The sequence below is a fragment of the Dendropsophus ebraccatus genome, chromosome 3 (assembly GCF_027789765.1).
Source record: "Dendropsophus ebraccatus isolate aDenEbr1 chromosome 3, aDenEbr1.pat, whole genome shotgun sequence".
Lineage (NCBI taxonomy): Eukaryota > Metazoa > Chordata > Amphibia > Anura > Hylidae > Dendropsophus > Dendropsophus ebraccatus.
In genome coordinates this window covers 4,036,891-4,057,163 of record NC_091456.1, presented here as the reverse complement: position 1 = coordinate 4,057,163, position 20,273 = coordinate 4,036,891, and the positions used below count along the sequence as shown (strand labels likewise).

Below are 20,273 nucleotides of genomic sequence, written 5' to 3'. Positions count from 1 at the left end.
GTTAGAAGGTTCCGGCTAAAGTCCCTATTACATAGAGCGATTCCGACCTGTCAGATGAGCGACGACAGCAGCTATCGTGATTGTTCATGTTTCAACATGTTGAAAAACAACGATCAGCCAACACTGTGCAAGACGGCTGATCGTTGTCTTCTATTGCATGAGACAATTAACATCCGTAACGTTACAAAACGATAGGAGCCGAATACGGCTGATAATCGCTTTGTGTAATAGGGCTTTTACTCACTGACGTTGAAAAACACGTGATGGTGTCTCCGCAGTATTTTTCTATGGGGATTTGCTGCTGCTCTGGACAGTTCCTGACATGGACAGAGGTGGCAGCAGAGAGCACTGTGTCCGACTGGAGAGAATACACCACTTCCTGCAGGACAAACAGCAGCTGATAAGTACTGGAAGACTGGAGAGAATACACAACTTTCTGCAGGACATACATCCGTAAATTACAAATCTTTGCCACTTGCTGGGACCAGCTGATTTGAAAGAAACAATTTTGATGAACTATCCCTTCCAAGGGGACACTGACTTGTTGAACTGAAAAAAAAAAAAGATCAGCAAATATTTTAACAAACCACCCATTACTGATCAGTGCCCAACTACGTGAGGCGTCTCCAGTGGTCCCATGCGGCATTACCAAATAGATCAGGTCCTTAGAAGATGCACAGTCCCTCGTATGTAACAATGGAACAATGATAAATAAATGTATGAATCATGTAATTATAATGGGTGAATATCGGGTGACTCTTCCTCTTGTCTCTTCCCAGTACGCCGGGCTGGAGTCGGGCTTCGCCTGCTTCTGCGGCAATAATGCAGATTACAGGAAACACGGAGAGACGCCGAGCACCGACTGCAGCAGTGTCTGCTTTGGGGATCACACCCAGCCGTGCGGAGGGGACGGCAGGATCATCCTGTTTGACTGTAAGTGTCCGGAAAGGGGGATTTATCACTTCCCGACTGTCTATAATGTCGGACACTGAATCTGTGAAGAACGTCCATAAGAGAGATGAGAGCCGAGAGGGAGCGCTGGGAAGGAATTCATAGAGCAGGAGGCCGGTGTGGAGGGAATTCTACGGGACATTCATAACCCGAGACAAGAATGACAGAGAGGAGTCAGTACTCAGTGCTGCGTTACACCATGCTCCCACATATCCTCCCTGTCTTTTTGGACAGCGGTCATTTTGAGGCCGATGTTTCATAAAGACGGGCATGATTGTATAAATAACGGCCATTGTAATGAAATAACGGCCATCGTAATAAAGCAACGGCCATCATAATGAAATAACATCCATCATAGTGAAATAACATCCATCATAATTACATAACAGCCATCGTAGTGAAATAACGGCCATCGTAATGAAATAACGGCCATCGTAGTAATATAGCGGCCATCATGATGAAATAATGGCCATCATAGTGACAGCTGTCCCAAAACTGGTGCCAGAGATTTGTAATCTGCTTCTATTAAAAAAAATCTCCAGTCTTCCAGTACTTATCAGCTGCTGTATGTCCTGCAGGAAGTGGTGTATTCTCTACAGTCTGACACAGTGCTCTCTGCTGCCACCTCTGTCCATGTCAGGAACTGTCCAGAGCAGCAGCAAATCCCCATAGAAAACCTCTCCTGCTCTGGACAGTTCCTGACATGGACAGAGGTGGCAGCAGAGAGCACTGTGTCAGACTGGAGAGAATACACCACTTCCTGCAGGACATACAACAGCTGATAAGTTCTGGAAAACTGGAGATTTTTAAATATAAGTAATTTACAAATCTATAAAGATCGTAGATTTGTAACAATAGTATCTAACAGGTCAGGGAGACGACCAAAACAATCCAGAGAATCAGCATTAGAGCAATTGTCCTATAGCGGCCGGCGGCTTCTTTCCTGTCTGTCTTGAGGATTACATTACTAGTATCAGACTTATGTATCACAAGGAGATCAGAGGATCAGCATCACAATGCCGCTCCTACAAACGGGAAAGGCCACAACCTCTGCCAGCAAATCTAACAATAGAGACCTCACCAGCCTGGCATCCAGACCGACAGCTGCGGCATCTCATACCTCAGCCGCCCAACAGACAGAGGAGCCGCAAACACATTACAGGCCGATCGACAACTGCGGGACAGTCACCGGGGACGGGGGGCTACTTTATTATAGCCAAGGTGTGATAGATAGATAGATAGATAGATAGGAGATAGATAGATAGATAGATAGATAGATAGGAGATAGATAGATAGATAGATAGATAGATAGATAGATAGATAAATAGGAGATAGATAGATAGATAGATAGATAGATAGATAGATAGATAGGAGATAGATAGATAGATAGATAGATAGGAGATAGATAGATAGATAGATAGGAGATAGATAGATAGATAGATAGATAGATAGATAGATAGATAGATAGATAGATAGATAGATAGGAGATAGATAGATAGATAGATAGATAGATAGGAGATAGATAGATAGATAGATAGATAGATAGATAGATAGATAGGAGATAGATAGATAGATAGATAGATAGATAGATAGATAGGAGATAGATAGATAGATAGATAGGAGATAGATAGATAGATAGATAGATAGATAGATAGATAGATAGGAGATAGATAGATAGATAGATAGGAGATAGATAGATAGATAGGAGATAGATAGATAGATAGATAGATAGATAGATAGATAGATAGATAGGAGAGAGATAGATAGGAGATAGATAGATAGATAGATAGATAGATAGATAGATAGATAGATAGGAGATAGATAGGAGATAGATAGATAGATAGGAGATAGATAGATAGATAGATAGATAGATAGATAGATAGATAGATAGATAGGAGATAGATAGATAGATAGATAGATAGATAGATAGATAGGAGAGAGATAGATAGGAGATAGATAGATAGATAGATAGATAGATAGATAGATAGATAGATAGATAGGAGATAGATAGGAGATAGATAGATAGATAGGAGATAGATAGATAGATAGATAGATAGATAGATAGATAGGAGAGAGAGAGATAGATAGATGATAGATAGGAGATAGATAGATAGATAGATAGATAGATAGATAGATAGGAGATAGATAGATAGATAGATAGATAGATAGATAGATAGGAGATAGATAGTCTGGGAATTGTTGTAGATAGATCCTCGGCTCCTAGAGAACAATGTGGTGCAGTCTGGCTCCGGAGAGGGGGCGGCCATTGTGTACTTAGAGGTCAGGATAAGAAAGAACATTTCAGGGGAAGGACACAGCTGTGGTCACAGACGCCGTCCATGTGCGGGAAGTATTGGCTCTGCATTCAGCCCCTGGTTCTCAGCCTTGGCGGCCGGGCATGGGCCCAGAACAGAAGATCTCTGTCTGCCGCTAACTCGCTATGGGCGGCCGGACGACACTGGACTTCTATCAGTTTCCTCACTCAGTGATTTTGGTAATTTTGCCAAATATAATTTTCCTGGACTTGGCGTCCAAAATATAACAGATTGTTTCAGCTTCACAACAAGCAGCCAGAGGCGTCCGTGCCAAGGTTAAGAGGAAAGCGGCAACAGTATACCAGGAGAACAGAGTCAGGGGGGAAGTCTCTGAACTTAAGGGAATCTATCACCTAGATTTTATTTTACTAAATAGACCAGATACTTAACAAGCGTTGTACATTATTATGGGGGCGGCCATCTTGCTTTTTTTAACAACATCTTTACAGCAAACCAAATGACCACATCACCTGTCACTATCCTCCTGTCTGTTTTATCTATATACTGGTTATTCTGAGGTCCAGTTACTGATGAACTCCCTGCTATTAACCCTCCCACCATTACAAAGGAGCTACAATGTTGCAGATACAGCCTGTCAGAGACTTGTTTACATCAGCCATCTCAGAAGGGAGGGGGGAGGAGGGGGAGACAGAGAAAAGGGTTCACACACACATTTTTGTGTCTTTAGCAGAAAGGAGCAGCTGAGAACTGGGGAAAGGAGACTGAATAGATAATAACAAGTATGGAAGGAATTTTTAGTCTCACCGTGGGCAGCAACATTTCAAAAGTTATGTGTGAGTGGAATACCCCTTAGAATTCCAGCAAACATTTTTATTCAAGCATAGTATTGCCCTCCAAAAGTTATACAAATTCCCAATATACACTTATTACAGCTTATTAAGAGCTTTTTCTTCCTGCACTTATTACTGCATCAAGGCTTAACTTCCAGTCTTCCAATAGTTATCAGCTGCTGTATGTCCTGCAGGAAGTGGTGTATTCTCTCCAGTCTGACACAGTGCTCTCTGCTGCCACCTCTGTCCATGTCAGGAACTGTCTAGAGCAGCAGCAAATCCCTATAGAAAACCTCTCCTGCTCTGGACAGTTCCTGACATGGACAGAGGTGGCAGCAGAGAGAACTGTGTCAGACTGGAGAGAATACACCACTTCCTGCAGGACATACAGCAGATAATAAGTACTGGAAGACTGGAGATTTTTAAGTAGAAGTAAATTACAAATCTCTATAACTTTATGGCACCAGTTGATTTGAAGGAAAAATATTTTTGGTGAACAACCTCTTAAACTTCAAATTTTAAAATGACAAAACATAAGGAATTGCCCTCATCCCTCTTAGCTGTATCCCTCTTAGCTGTATCCCCTTTTCTTCTATTTGCAGCACTTATCGGGGCCTGTGGTGGGAATTACTCCAAGGAGGCGGCTGTCATCTACTCCCCGGACTTTCCAGACTCGTATCCATCAGGAAAAGCCTGTTACTGGACCATCCAAGTTCCCGGAGCGGCTCTGATACATTTTAACTTCACATTCTTTGACATAAAAGACTCGCGGGATATGGTGGAGCTCCTGGACGGTTACACCAAGCAGGTGGTGGTGCGATTCGACGGCCGCAATCACCCAGCACAGAGTTTCAACATTTCATTGGATTTTGTCATCTTGTATTTCTTCTCCGATCGCATCAATCAGGCCCAAGGATTTGCACTGGTATACCAAGGTGAGAGTCCGAATTCTTCCATCACACTAATATGTGTATGCTGAACATTAAAGGGACGGTGTCACCTACGTTTTCTGTTACCAATTAGCGTCAGATACTAAAACTTGTTCTTTTATTCTAATCTGTTTCTATTTTTTTTTACTGTAATATTTCCTTATTGCCTGCGCTGTTCTTTACAGCATTTAGTGACATGCTTTACAGCAAGCCTCATGGACATAGATGACAACAAACAGACTTTGTCCCCTAAAGATGAATATGAAACATTACTGAGCACGCTCTGTGTTCTGTGATGAGGTCATTTCACAGGGAGCTGCTATTGTCTTCTCTATCTACTGGGGTCACATGCAGGGGCGGTCTTGGCATTTCTGGGGCCCCAAGCGAAGTTATGTCTGAGGCCCCCCCCTCGACACGCGTTCCAAAACAATAGGCCGCTGTGTGTTGCCCCCAGTAGTATATACCCCTTGTGTCCTGCCCCCAATAGTATATACCCCTTGTTTGCTTCCCCCAGTAGTATATAGACCCCTGTGTGTTCCCCCAGTTATATATAGCCCCCCCACCGTGTGCTTCCCCAGAAGTATATAGACCTCCTGTGTGCTGCCCCAGTTGTATATAGACCCCCTGTGTGCTCCCCTACTAGTATATAGACCCCCTGTGTGCTCCCTCAGGGGTATTTAGCCCCCCTGTGTGCTCCCCCACTTGGATACAGACCTCCTGTGTGCTCCCCCACTTGGATATAGACCCCTGTGTGCTCCTCCAGTAGTATATAAACCCCCTGTGTGGTTCCCCCAGTAGTATATAGACCCCCTGTGTGCCCCACCAGTATTATATAGACCCCTTGTGTGCTGCCCCAGTAGTATACAGACCCCTGTGTGCTCCCCCAGTTATATATAGACCACCTGTGTGCCTCACAAGTAGTATATAGACCCCCTGTATGTTCCCCCAGTAGTATATAGACCCCCTGTGTGCCCCACCAGTAGTATATAGACCCCTGTGTGCTCCCCCACTTGGATATAGACCTCCTGTGTGCTCTCCAAGTTGTGTATAGACCCCATTCTGCTGCCCCAAGTTGTATATAGACCCCCTGTGTGCTGCCCCCAATAGTATGTAGACCCCTTTGTGAAGCCCCAGTAGTCTATAGCCCCCCTGTGTGCTCCCCCTGTTATATAGCCCCCCTGTGTGCTCCCCCCATTTATATAGACCCCTGATGTGCGCTCCCCCAGTTAAACAGACCCCTGTGTGCTCCCCCTCCCATATAGTATATAACACAATAAAACAAACACTTATACTCACCTGGGTCCGGGCGTCTCCTCTTCTCTTCACTTTTGTGGCCGCAGGAAGGGTTTTTTCTGCGATCACAAGAGACCGCACTCCCCTTGTCCTGGCGCCGATGCTCCAGTGATGTCACTGGAGCGCCAGCACCACAAGGACAAAGCTTCCACTTGTGACCGCAGGGAAAACCCTTCCTGTGGCCACAAAAGTGAATGACAAGAAGGGAGCCAATGGCTCCTGCCCTGTAAGTTCTGCTGCTGCATGTAACTATGAGTGCTCATTACGAGTGCTCATAGTTACAGTTCAGATGGCAGCAGCGAGCGGGGCAGCAGCCCTGTCCAGGGGTCTTGAGCACAAGAGCGGGGCGTGGGGGCCCCCCTGGATGTTGGGGGCCCCAAGCGAGCGCTTGGTGTGCTTGGTGCCAAAGACCGCCACTGGTCACATGATGCAGTAATACTGTACAGATCACTTTACTGCAGCCTCCTCTTATCTCCACAGACACAACAGGAAGTCTCAGATTAGTTTTAGCCCCAGTGGTGAGAACGAGAACTGCAAGATATCAGGATTGTTTTATAATCTAGAGAGAAAAATGGAAAGTTAGAAAAAATGTCACCAAGTACCGACAATCTGACACCCCCCCCTCCCCCAAACCACTTGTACCTTCGGATAGCTCCTTTTAATCCAAGATCTGTCCTGAGGTCCGTTCGGCAGGTGATGCAGTTTTTGTCCTAAAAAACAACTTTTAAACTTGCAGCCCTGTGTCATACTGGCATGGCTTACAGTATCTGTGCCCTAACTTTGCACCCTCCCTCCTCCTTGCCCTCTTCATCATTAGGAATGCCCCTAGAACATTTTCTCCTGTCTGAACATTGCACAGGTGCCTTAGCGATCCAGCCCATGTGCCGTGCTGACACCGGTGAGGAATAGTAGAAAATCTACCTGGAGCATTCCTAATGATGAGGAGGGTGGAGAGGAGGGTCAGAGAGGTTGTGCCAGCCTAATGCATACACAATCTAGGCCATGGCCATTTGACACAGGGCTGCAAGTTTATAAGTTGTTTTTTAGGACAATACCTGCAACACCTGCCGAACGGACCCCAGGACAGATCTTGGATTAAAAGCAGCTATCCGAAGGTACAAGGGGGGGGGGGGGGGGCAGATTGTGGGTACAGAGTTGCTTTAAGAATCTGTGTTACATAAAACCATTATTTACACAGTAAGTCATTTTCTGATGACACTGTCCCTTTAAGACTTTAATGACATCATAGGCCAAAGACTGTTGTATTTTATTTGTCTGCTGCTTATTGGTAGAGCAGTAAGATCAGTGAATCTCCCCACGTTTCAGCAAGATTTGCTGCTAATCGTCCGTCATTACGATGCAACGGCCTATATGGGCTCAGCCTCGGACTGGCTGTGACAGGCAGTTTCCACCAGTTTGCACGTCCTTCTCTAGCAGATTCCTGTATCTGACACCTTGTAAGGACGGCTAAATGACCTTTCCCCCAACTTTGTTCCTTAAGTCTTTTACAATATGTATTGTGTTTGACACCCTTGAGACTCGACCCATTCTATTTTACCAATATCTTTTTGGGGGTGAGGTCTCCAGAACTGGACCCAGTATGGAGCACAACCTCCCTCTCGGCATTAGCCTCACAGCCAAGAAGCTGGTTACACTGGTGACTCAGAAATCACTACCCCTAAATCCTTCTCTTATGAAGTCTTCACTAACAGAACTGCCAATACAATACTCAAAGAGAGCATTTCTTTTCCCCTTATGCCCCATGCTGATGTTAGAAGGTAGCAGGGGCTAGCATGGGGAGCCCCGATGGGTTATGCTTTTACCTGAACAGTATGTGTAATGCCGGGTGGTGTATAAGAAGTGTGCCCACCCTGGAAGAGAGAGAGCGTATGAGAGCCAGCTATGGGCCACAGCAGAGAGGAGAACTAATAGTGCAGAAGTGCAGAGAACTGTAAGTAGTCATTGCTGTATATATAAGAGCCCTGGAAACAGCAGTCGGGGTTGTATATAGCGAGACCCCAATGCCGGAAGCAGAAGGACAGAAACAGAGGGATTGATTGTTCAGTTGAAGCTGCACTGGAGCCTCCAGCATAACCAGGTGTATTATATGCCCCTTACTGCTCTGCTTTCTATGTTCTTCTTAACACTAAATATAAGTGACTCCTGTAAGGAAGACTATTATACGTATTATTATAACTATAGTCTTCTCCTCCAGTAAGGCAGTCACCACCAGGCAACACAGGCCCATAGAGATACCCCTCACCATCCCGCCCCTCCTACACCATCCCGCCCCTCCTACACCCCCTACAAAGCCCATAGAGATACCCCTCCCCATCCTGCCCCTCCTACACCCCCTACAAAGCCCATAGAGATACCCCTCCCCATCCCGCCCCTCCTACACCCCCTACAAAGCCCATAGAGATACCCCTCCCACCCACCTCTCCTACACCCCCTACAAAGCCCATAGAGATACCCCTCCTACACCCCCTACAAAGCCCATAGAGATACCCCTCCCCATCCTGCCCCTCCTACACCCCCTACAAAGCCCATAGAGAAACCCCTCCCACCCACCTCTCCTACACCCCCTACAAAGCCCATAGAGATACCCCTCCCCATCCCGCCCCTCCTACACCCCCTACAAAGCCCATAGAGATACCCCTCCCCATCCCGCCCCTCCTACACCCCCTATAAAGCCCATAGAGATACCCCTCCCCATCCCACCCCTTCTACACCCCCTACAAAGCTCATAGAGATACCCCTCCCCATCCCGCCCACCTCGCCTACACCCCCTACAAAGCCCATAGAGAAACCCCTCAGTGTGAACATATCCCGAGGGTTCATTCACACGTACAGGATCCGCATCAGAAAAAAAAAGTTAAAACAAGTAATTTGATAAACTTTTTGAATGTCTTGATTATCCCGATCAGCTTTCTTATAACTGTAGAAGCTTTTCTTCCTTGTGTTTCGGGCGCAGGAGATGTTTTTTATCTCTCACAGACGTCTTTTTGGTTCAGTGTGATTCCGCATTCTCCCTGGATAGAAGAATTGGATGTAGAATATGTGATAGGACAGCTAGGATAGGCCTACAGCTTATCGGATGCGACCAGATGGGATGTGGAGCCCATAGATCCTCCATCTACATCTGTAGGCTTTAGACGCTCGGTAATGTATGTTATTACAGCTGCGCAGGGGTAAAACAAGTCCGGTCTTTTACTGCTAGAAGAATGATACGGGACTTCTAAGGTCTTCTCTTGTTGGCCGTTTTCAATAGCAGACAAGGTGTAAAGTTTCTTCTCTCTTTGAGCGAGTTCCCCCCATTGTAAGGTCAATTCTCCTCCGATGGGTCCCTCCCTACCTATAAAACCAAGGCGCGGGCAGCTGTAGCGGAGGGTATTGTCTGGCGTCTCAGGGTGTTATTGTAAGGAGACGGCACAATGATCCCTTAGTGAATGGAGTGTCAGCATTCCAGGTAACCGGCCGAGCGTGAAGATCTGCCTTTTAAGTCCCACCTGGCGTCCTTACCGGTGTGGTTACCGAGGGGCTGCTCTTCCATCAACCGAAAATGTATTGTGCCATGTCTGGAGCCTATAGGAAGCTTTTCACATGGCCGGCAGGGCGGTTTTCACAACAAGTAGATGTGACCTGCTGTTAATCCCGGGTCGCGTACAGGGCGGTCGGTATTCCCGGCAGTCATCGCACTTTAGATTATCAGATGTTTTCATTGCTTTACAATTCATAGTAATATCCCTAATTCTAACAACGATATAAAATCCTAATACCAGTCACCTCCTACATGTAATACAATATTCTTACACTCTAAGCAGACGCCATGATGGTGGTGTGACCAGAGGCTAAAGCTCACATCTGTAAGGCAGCCTCAGCAGATAGGCGGCGTATGAGGTCGGGCCGGGGTCAAGCTCCGTTTCTGCAGTTTGTTTAACGTATCAGTTTTATGGAGAAAACAGATGCAGCTGTGCGCCATCCCTTTGGATCCGTTTTTCCAATGACTTTCATAATTAAAAAAAATGGAGATTTATCAAACATGTTGTAGCTGCCCCGGCAACCAATCAGATTCCACCTTTCATTCCTCAAAGACTCTTTGGAAAGTGAAAGGTGGAATCTGATTGGTTGCTGGGGCAGCTGAGAAAGTTTCACTTTACACCATATGTGGTGTCCCACCACGAGTGTTTCTAGTTTAGGCACCTGTCACAAAAGACCTGTAGTGTACAGTAAAGTGGTGATGAAGGTGTATGTAAGTTTCACCACTAGATGTCACTATACATTATTTTGTATATATTGCACAGCTGTAGTCATTCAAGGGTTACTGTCTTATTTTGTGATTCTGTGCACCAATGAGAAATACTCTTTTCTTTCTACCTATCTCTATTCTCTTTTCTTCTGTACACTCTCTTCTCCACCATTCACAGAGGCTGTTACACACACCCTGTAGGAAGTAGTCACATGGGGAGAGAAAGTGTAGGTCCACCTTTAGTTAGTTCTTCTCTAAATCTCAGTGGAGCAAGACACATAGATTAGGAATCCCTGCTGTACTTAGCCAGTTTCCCTGTCCGGGACAGACCAGCTGTGGTAGTGGACACAAGTATGGAGAACGCAGAGACTTTCTTTTTAAAAGCTACACTTACAGTGGGCGACAGTGTCACTTTAAGGAGGACAAGTCAGATAACACCTCAGCCCACGCTGTGAACCTAAAGCAGAGGAACTGACCTGGATAGAGCAAAGCAGCCGTATCCAAGGCCTACGTACTCTATCTTGCAGCGCAGGTGGCACTGGGACACGCTTGGACACTTTGCTCAACTCAGGTAATCAAGACTGAGGCTTGTGTCACGATCGTGGGACACAGTTAGCACTGGCGTCACAACAGAACTATCACCGGCTGAGCTGTAGTGCACTACCCACCAACTACCACAGAAGTGGCATCACCCATAACAACTCAACAGGTGACCGGTCAGACACCACACATGTTTGATAAACCTCCCCCAGTGTCTCCTCTGAGTCTATAGATACTATGGATATATACATACATACATTATAGGGAGATACTCTTCAAGGTTTAGGTAGGAAAAGAGTCACACTATTATACAGTAATACCTCCGTACTTAAACACAATCTGTTCTGGAAAGCTGCCATAGGGAGCAATGTAAATGTCTGCAGAGCGCCCGGCCCACAGAGAGTAAGGACTAGCAGTAAGTAGTGATTACTGTAAAGGATCCTCCTTAAGGGTGTGTTCACACTACGTATATTTGAAGCTGTATGTTTGAGGCTGTATAGCAACCAAAACAAGGAGTGGATTGAAAACACAGAAAGGATCTGATCACATAATGTTGTAATTGAGTGGATGGCCGTCATTTAATGGCAAATATTTGCTGTTATTTTAAAACAACGGCCGTTATATTGAAATAATGGCCGTTATTTACTGTTATATGGCGGCCATCCACTCAATTTCACCATTGTACGAACAGATCCTTTCTGTGTTTTCAATCCACTCCTGGTTTTGGTTGCTATGAGGACCACAATACTGACTGAAATATACGTAGTGTGAACATAGCCTTACAGTGTGTTCCCCGCAGCGGAGGCAGAGAGAGAGAGGCAGTGCCGCCCTTGGTTCTCCCAGCAGCAGAGAACAGCTCTTCCAGCCCGTCCCAGCTCCCTGAACCCTTCTCCAGTCCTCCGGCTACCCAGAGATGGGTTCGGGGAGCTGGGGAAAGCTGCAGCAGGGAGAAGCAAGGGTGGCGCAGCAAGTTTGAAGAGCCGCTGCTCCTGCTTCTCTCTCTGCCTCCACTGCGGGGAACACCAATTAGGAGCAGGGATTCCCCTCATTATGATGGGAGTCCCTGCTCCTGTAACCTCAGTGTTCCTGAACACCTCAGTACCTGTCAGCGGACAGTTATCTCCCCTGATTTTGGTCGGATACCAGAGTGTTTGGGAACCGAGGTATTACTGTATAGACAACCACTTTGTCTCGTATTAATACAGGATATATAGTAGATGGAGGGTGTAGCGGCCAGAGATGGTGAGGATAAGATTCTCCGCCACCATTGACAGCAGAGACCTGGGGATTATACCAGCAATGGGTTAACCAGCTCGGAGCTCTCACACCAGTCACAGGAACGTCCATGGACACAAATACTCCGGGAATGTTTAAACAGTTATGTCTGAACGTTCTATAAAATCGTTCTCCCCGAGTCTGTCACCTCTAAGTTGAGGCGATAGTGATGGCTGCCGTCTGTACCTGTCCGGCTGTCTGATTCCTGGTATGAAGAGGCATCGGCTCAGGCCTGGAGGAGCCGTAACCAAAGCTTCTCTCACCTTAGTGTCCGTACAATTATTAAAGGGGCACTCCGGCGAAAATATCTTTTAAATCAATTAAAGTCAGAAAGTTATATAGATTTGTAATTTACTTCTATTTAAAAATCTCCAGTCTTTCTGTACTTATCAGCTGCTATATGTCCTGCAGGAAGTGGTGTATTCTCTCCAGGCTTACACAGTGCTCTCTGCTGCCACCTCTGTCCATGTCAGGAACTGTCCAGAGCAGGAGAGGTTTTCTATGGGGATTTGCTGCTGCTCTGGACAGTTCCTGACATGGACAGAGGTGGCAGCAGAGAACACTGTGTATAAGAATAATCATATTTATTTGTATAGCATCAACAGATTCTGCAGCACAGTACAGTATATCAGTATATACAGTATATATATGATGCCTCATCCTACCTGTCTATATACAGTATATCAGTATATGCCCCATCCTACCTGTCTGTATACAGTATATCAGTATATGCTCCATCCTACCTGTCTATATACAGTTTATCAGTATATAATGCTCCATCCTACCTGTCTATATACAGTATATCAGTATATGTCCCATCCTACCTGTCTATATACAGTATATCAGTATATGCCCCATCCTACCTGTCTGTATACAGTATATCAGTGTATGTCCCATCCTACCTGTCTATATACAGTATATCAGTATATGTCCCATCCTACCTGTCTGTATACAGTATATCAGTATATGCCCCATCCTACCTGTCTGTATACAGTATATCAGTATATGTCCCATCCTACCTGTCTATATACAGTATATCAGTATATGCCCCATCCTGTCTATATACAGTATATCAGTATATGCCCCATCCTACCTGTCTGTATACAGTATATCAGTATATGCCCCATCCTACCTGTCTATATACAGTATATCAGTATATGCCCCATCCTGTCTATATACAGTATATCAGTATATGCCCCATCCTACCTGTCTATATACAGTATATCAGTATATGCCCCATCCTGTCTATATACAGTATATCAGTATATGTCCCATCCTACCTGTCTATATACAGTATATCAGTATATGCCCCATCCTACCTGTCTGTATACAGTATATCAGTGTATGTCCCATCCTACCTGTCTATATACAGTATATCAGTATATGTCCCATCCTACCTGTCTGTATACAGTATATCAGTATATGCCCCATCCTACCTGTCTGTATACAGTATATCAGTATATGTCCCATCCTACCTGTCTATATACAGTATATCAGTATATGCCCCATCCTGTCTATATACAGTATATCAGTATATGCCTCATCCTACCTGTCTATATACAGTATATCAGTATATGTCCCATCCTACCTGTCTGTATACAGTATATCAGTATATGCCCCATCCTACCTGTCTGTATACAGTATATCAGTATATGCCCCATCCTACCTGTCTGTATACAGTATATCAGTATATGTCCCATCCTACCTGTCTGTATACAGTATATCAGTATATGTCCCATCCTACCTGTCTGTATACAGTATATCAGTATATATCCCATCCTACCTGTCTGTATACAGTATATCAGTATATGCCCCATCCTACCTGTCTGTATACAGTATATCAGTATATGCTCCATCCTACCTGTCTGTATACAGTATATCAGTATATGCCCCATCCTACCTGTCTGTATACAGTATATCAGTATATGTCCCATCCTACCTGTCTGTATACAGTATATCAGTATATGTCCCATCCTACCTGTCTATATACAGTATATCAGTATATGCCCCATCCTACCTGTCTGTATACAGTATATCAGTATATGCCCCATCCTACCTGTCTATATACAGTATATCAGTATATGCCCCATCCTACCTGTCTGTATACAGTATATCAGTATATGTCCCATCCTACCTGTCTGTATACAGTATATCAGTATATGCCCCATCCTACCTGTCTGTATACAGTATATTAGTGTATGTCCCATCCTACCTGTCTATATACAGTATATCAGTATATGCCCCATCCTACCTGTCTGTATACAGTATATTAGTGTATGTCCCATCCTACCTGTCTGTATACAGTATATCAGTATATGCCCCATCCTGTCTATATACAGTATATCAGTATATGCCCCATCCTACCTGTCTGTATACAGTATATCAGTATATGTCCCATCCTACCTGTCTGTATACAGTATATCAGTATATGTCCCATCCTACCTGTCTATATACAGTATATCAGTATATGCCCCATCCTACCTGTCTATATACAGTATATCAGTATATGTCCCATCCTACCTGTCTATATACAGTATATCAGTATATGCTCCATCCTACCTGTCTGTATACAGTATATCAGTATATGCCCCATCCTACCTGTCTATATACAGTATATCAGTATATGTCCCATCCTACCTGTCTATATACAGTATATCAGTATATGCTCCATCCTACCTGTCTGTATACAGTATATCAGTATATGCCCCATCCTACCTGTCTGTATACAGTATATCAGTATATGCCCCATCCTACCTGTCTATATACAGTATATCAGTATATGCCCCATCCTACCTGTCTATATACAGTATATCAGTATATGCCCCATCCTACCTGTCTGTATACAGTATATCAGTATATGTCCCATCCTACCTGTCTGTATACAGTATATCAGTATATGCTCCATCCTGTCTATATACAGTATATCAGTATATGCCCCATCCTACCTGTCTGTATACAGTATATCAGTATATGCCCCATCCTACCTGTCTGTATACAGTATATCAGTATATGCTCCATCCTACCTGTCTATATACATTATATCAGTATATGCCCCATCCTGTCTATATACAGTATATCAGTATATGCTCCATCCTACCTGTCTATATACAGTATATCAGTATATGATGCTCCATCCTACCTGTCTATATACAGTATATCAGTATATGCCCCATCCTACCTGTCTATATACAGTATATCAGTATATAATGCTCCATCCTACCTGTCTGTATACAGTATATATATGATGCCTCATTCTACCTGTCTGTATACAGTATATGATGCCTCATCCTACCTGTCTATATACAGTATATCAGTATATGATGCCTCATCCTACCTGTCTATATACAGTATATCAGTATATAATGCTCCATCCTACCTGTCTATATACAGTATATCAGTATATGCTCCATCCTACCTGTCTATATACAGTATATCAGTATATGCTCCATCCTACCTGTCTATATACAGTATATCAGTATATAATGCTCCATCCTACCTGTCTGTATACAGTATATCAGTATATATTGCTCCATCCTACCTGTCTGTATACAGTATATCAGTATATGGTCCATCCTGTCTGTATACAGTATATCAGTATATGCTCCATCCTACCTGTCTATATACAGTATATCAGTATATGCTCCATCCTACCTGTCTATATACAGTATATCAGTATATAATGCTCCATCCTACCTGTCTGTATACAGTATATCAGTATATGCTCCATCCTGTCTATATACAGTATATCAGTATATGTCCCATCCTACCTGTCTATATACAGTATATCAGTATATGCCCCATCCTACCTGTCTGTATACAGTATATCAGTATATGCCCCATCCTGTCTGTATACAGTATATCAGTATATGCTCCATCCTGTCTATATACAGTATATCAGTATATGCTCCATCCTACCTGTCTATATACAGTATATCAGTATATAATGCTACATCCTACCTGTCTATATACAGTATATCAGTATATAATGCCTCATCCTACCTGTCTGTATACAGTATATCAGTATATGCCCCATCCTGTCTATATACAGTATATCAGTATATGCCCCATCCTACCTGTCTATATACAGTATATCAGTATATGCCCCATCCTACCTGTCTATATACAGTATATCAGTATATGCCCCATCCTACCTGTCTGTATACAGTATATCAGTATATGCCCCATCCTGTCTATATACAGTAAATCAGTATATGCCCCATCCTACCTGTCTATATACAGTATATCAGTATATGCCCCATCCTACCTGTCTATATACAGTATATCAGTATATGCCCCATCCTACCTGTCTATACACAGTATATCAGTATATGTCCCATCCTACCTGTCTGTATACAGTATATCAGTATATGCCCCATCCTACCTGTCTGTATACAGTATATCAGTATATGTCCCATCCTACCTGTCTATACACAGTATATCAGTATATGCCCCATCCTACCTGTCTATATACAGTATATCAGTATATGCCCCATCCTACCTGTCTGTATACAGTATATCAGTATATGTCCCATCCTACCTGTCTGTATACAGTATATCAGTATATGCCCCATCCTACCTGTCTATATACAGTATATCAGTATATGCTCCATCCTACCTGTCTGTATACAGTATATCAGTATATGTCCCATCCTACCTGTCTGTATACAGTATATCAGTATATGCCCCATCCTACCTGTCTGTATACCGTATATCAGTATATGCCCCATCCTACCTGTCTGTATACAGTATATCAGTATATGTCCCATCCTACCTGTCTATATACAGTATATCAGTATATGTCCCATCCTACCTGTCTGTATACAGTATATCAGTATATGTCCCATCCTACCTGTCTATATACAGTATATCAGTATATGCCTCATCCTACCTGTCTATATACAGTATATCAGTGTATGTCCCATCCTACCTGTCTGTATACAGTATATCAGTATATGCCTCATCCTACCTGTCTGTATACAGTATATCAGTATATGCCCCATCCTACCTGTCTGTATACAGTATATCAGTATATGTCCCATCCTACCTGTCTGTATACAGTATATCAGTATATGCCCCATCCTACCTGTCTGTATACAGTATATCATTTCTATGTCTATATACTGAGTTTCCTTTCTTGTATTTGTCATTGAGCAGCGTTTAAGGAGAGAACCATAGAAAAGCCTCAGATCTCCAACCAGAGCCAGACGGAGCTGATCACTCAGACCGCCAACCTGAGCATCAACGCCGCCCGCTCCTCCAAGATCCTCTATGTCATAACTACAAGTCCCAGCCAGCCGACCGGGCAAGTGCCAGGTAAGAGGTCCCGGCCGTCTGAGTATTCTTATTACATATGATGTCTCGGGTCCTCGATAATAACGATATGATATGTATACACGGCGTCTTCTCTCTCCTCCTACAGGCTGGACGATCTACGCTCTCACCGCGCTCCTTATATTAACCATCATTGCCATCTTGGTAAAAGCCGTTCTCCATCTAAATATAAAGTAAGTGGCTTCTCTTCTTCTTTGGAGAATCTTTAGATATTAATATTATAGGGGGATTTGTCAGGGGCTTTGCCTCTATTTTTAGGTGAATAATTGGATTTTTTACCCATTTTTGGTCTAAGTTCTATTTATGAACCAGGATTCCACGGGTCAGGGTTGGTGCCGATCCTTCCTCTGGTTTGCATGCAGTATTACCAGTATTACCAGTATTAGTAGTATAACCAGTATTACCAGTATAACCAGTATTATTAGTATTTCCAGTATTACCAGTATTTCCATTATTACCAGTATTAGTATTATTACCAGTATTAGTAGTATTACCAATGTTACCAGTAGTAGTAGTATTACCAATATTAGTAGTATTACCAGTATAACCAGTATTAGTAGTATTTCCAGTATTACCAGTATTAGTAGTATTACCAATATTAGTAGTATTACCAGTATAACCAGTATTAGTAGTATTTCCAGTATTACCAGTATTAGTAGTATTACCAATATTAGTAGTATTACCAGTATAACCAGTATTAGTAGTATTTCCAGTATTACCAGTATTAGTAGTATTACCAATATTAGTAGTATTACCAGTATTAGTAGTATTTCCAGTATTACCAGTATTAGAAGTATTACCAATATTAGTAGTATTACCAGTATAACCAGTATTAGTAGTATTTCCAGTATTACCAGTATTAGTAGTATTACCAATATTAGTAGTATTACCAGTATAACCAGTATTAGTAGTATTACCAGTATAACCAGTATTAGTAGTATTACCAGTATAACCAGTATTAGTAGTATTACCAGTGTTACCAGTATTAGTAGTATTACCAGTGTTACCAGTATTACCAGTATACCCAGTATTAGTAGTATTACCAGTTTAACCAATATTACTAGTATTACCAGTGTTATTAGTATTAGTAGTATAACCAGTATTACCAGTATAACCAGTATTAGTAGTATTACCAGTGTTACCAGTATTCGTAGTATTACCAGTGTTACCAGTATTACCAGTATACCCAGTATTAGTAGTATTACCATTGGAATCCCCATAGTTCCTTGGTAAGCGGTCACTCCATCCATCGGCCATACTGTCGGCATCAGCTAATATTCTAACTGGCAACCAAATTCACCGAGCTACAAGACGGACATGAATTGCCGGGATTTATAAGCTGGGACTGTAGCGGTGAGCGTGAGCCGGAGCTTATTATAACGGCCGCATCGAAACAAATATAAATCAGGCAGAATTGGCCGTTCCTTATAGTCTCAAGGACGAGATCGGTGAGATGTTGGCCGGGAACGTTTCCTACGTATCCTCCTTATCTCCATGTGACGGCAGAGCGGACGGTGTGCGGTGATATCATTATACGGTAATATCTACAATGTGACCGTTCCCTCCCCGGACACCGGATGTAACCTCATCATCTCACTTCTTTTTTCCTGTTTCCTGCACTGATCATCCCTCTTGGCGATCAGTTAATATTCTTTCTAGTTTTCATGGCCTCATGTTATAAAATACGTATATAAGCTACATAGTCCTGCTAAGACCATGTTCACATGACGTCTAGGGGCGACATTCTGCAAACACCCCTGTTAAATCCCCAGTATATTCAAAAGACTAAAACCACCATCTTCTGCCTGTAAGATATGTATACTGCAGCCTAGGGCAGGAGATGTGTATACTGCAGCCTAGGGGAGGAGATGTGTATACTGCAGCCTAGGGCAGGAGATGTGTATACTGCAGCTCAGGGCAGGAGATGTGTATACTGCAGCTTAGGGGAGGAGATGTGTATACTGCAGCCTAGGGCAGGAGATGTGTATACTGCAGCTTAGGGGAGGAGATGTGTATACTGCAGCCTAGGGCAAGAGATGTGTATACTGCAGCCTAGGGCAGGAGATGTGTATACTGCAGCTTAGGGGAGGAGATGTGTATACTGCAGCCTAGGGCAAGAGATGTGTATACTGCAGCCTAGGGCAGGAGATGTGTATACTGCAGCTTAGGGGAGGAGATGTGTATACTGCAGCCTAGGGCAGGAGATGTGTATACTGCAGCCTAGGATAGGAGATATGTATACTGCAGCCTAGGATAGGAGATATGTATACTGCAGCCTAGGTGACGAGATGTGTATACTGCAGCCTAGGGCAGGTGATCTGTATACTGCAGCTTAGGGGAGGAGATTCGTATACTGCAGCCTAGGGGAGGAGATGTGTATACTGCAGCCTAGGGGAGGAGATGTGTATACTGCAGCTTAGGGCAGGAGATGTGTATACTGCAGCTTAGGGCAGGAGATGTGTATACTGCAGCCTAGGGCAGGAGATGTGTATACTGCAGCTTAGGGGAGGAGATGTGTATACTGCAGCCTAGGACAGGAGATGTGTATACTGCAGCCTAGGGGAGGAGCTGTGTATACTGCAGCCTAGGGGAGGAGATG

At 43.7% G+C, this 20,273-nt stretch overlaps 1 protein-coding gene across 2 annotated transcripts in view; it reads left to right on the top strand.

Moving 5' to 3' along the window:
* Positions 1-20,273, top strand: part of KREMEN1 (kringle containing transmembrane protein 1) — a 136,364-nt gene that overhangs the window by 108,549 nt on the left and 7,542 nt on the right. For both annotated transcript variants that reach the window (XM_069963962.1, XM_069963963.1), the window contains 4 exons: positions 780-933; positions 4,660-4,992; positions 17,498-17,656; positions 17,763-17,847. In XM_069963962.1, the coding sequence (XP_069820063.1) occupies positions 780-933; positions 4,660-4,992; positions 17,498-17,656; positions 17,763-17,847 (731 nt within the window). The remainder of the gene's footprint in view (positions 1-779; positions 934-4,659; positions 4,993-17,497; positions 17,657-17,762; positions 17,848-20,273) is intronic.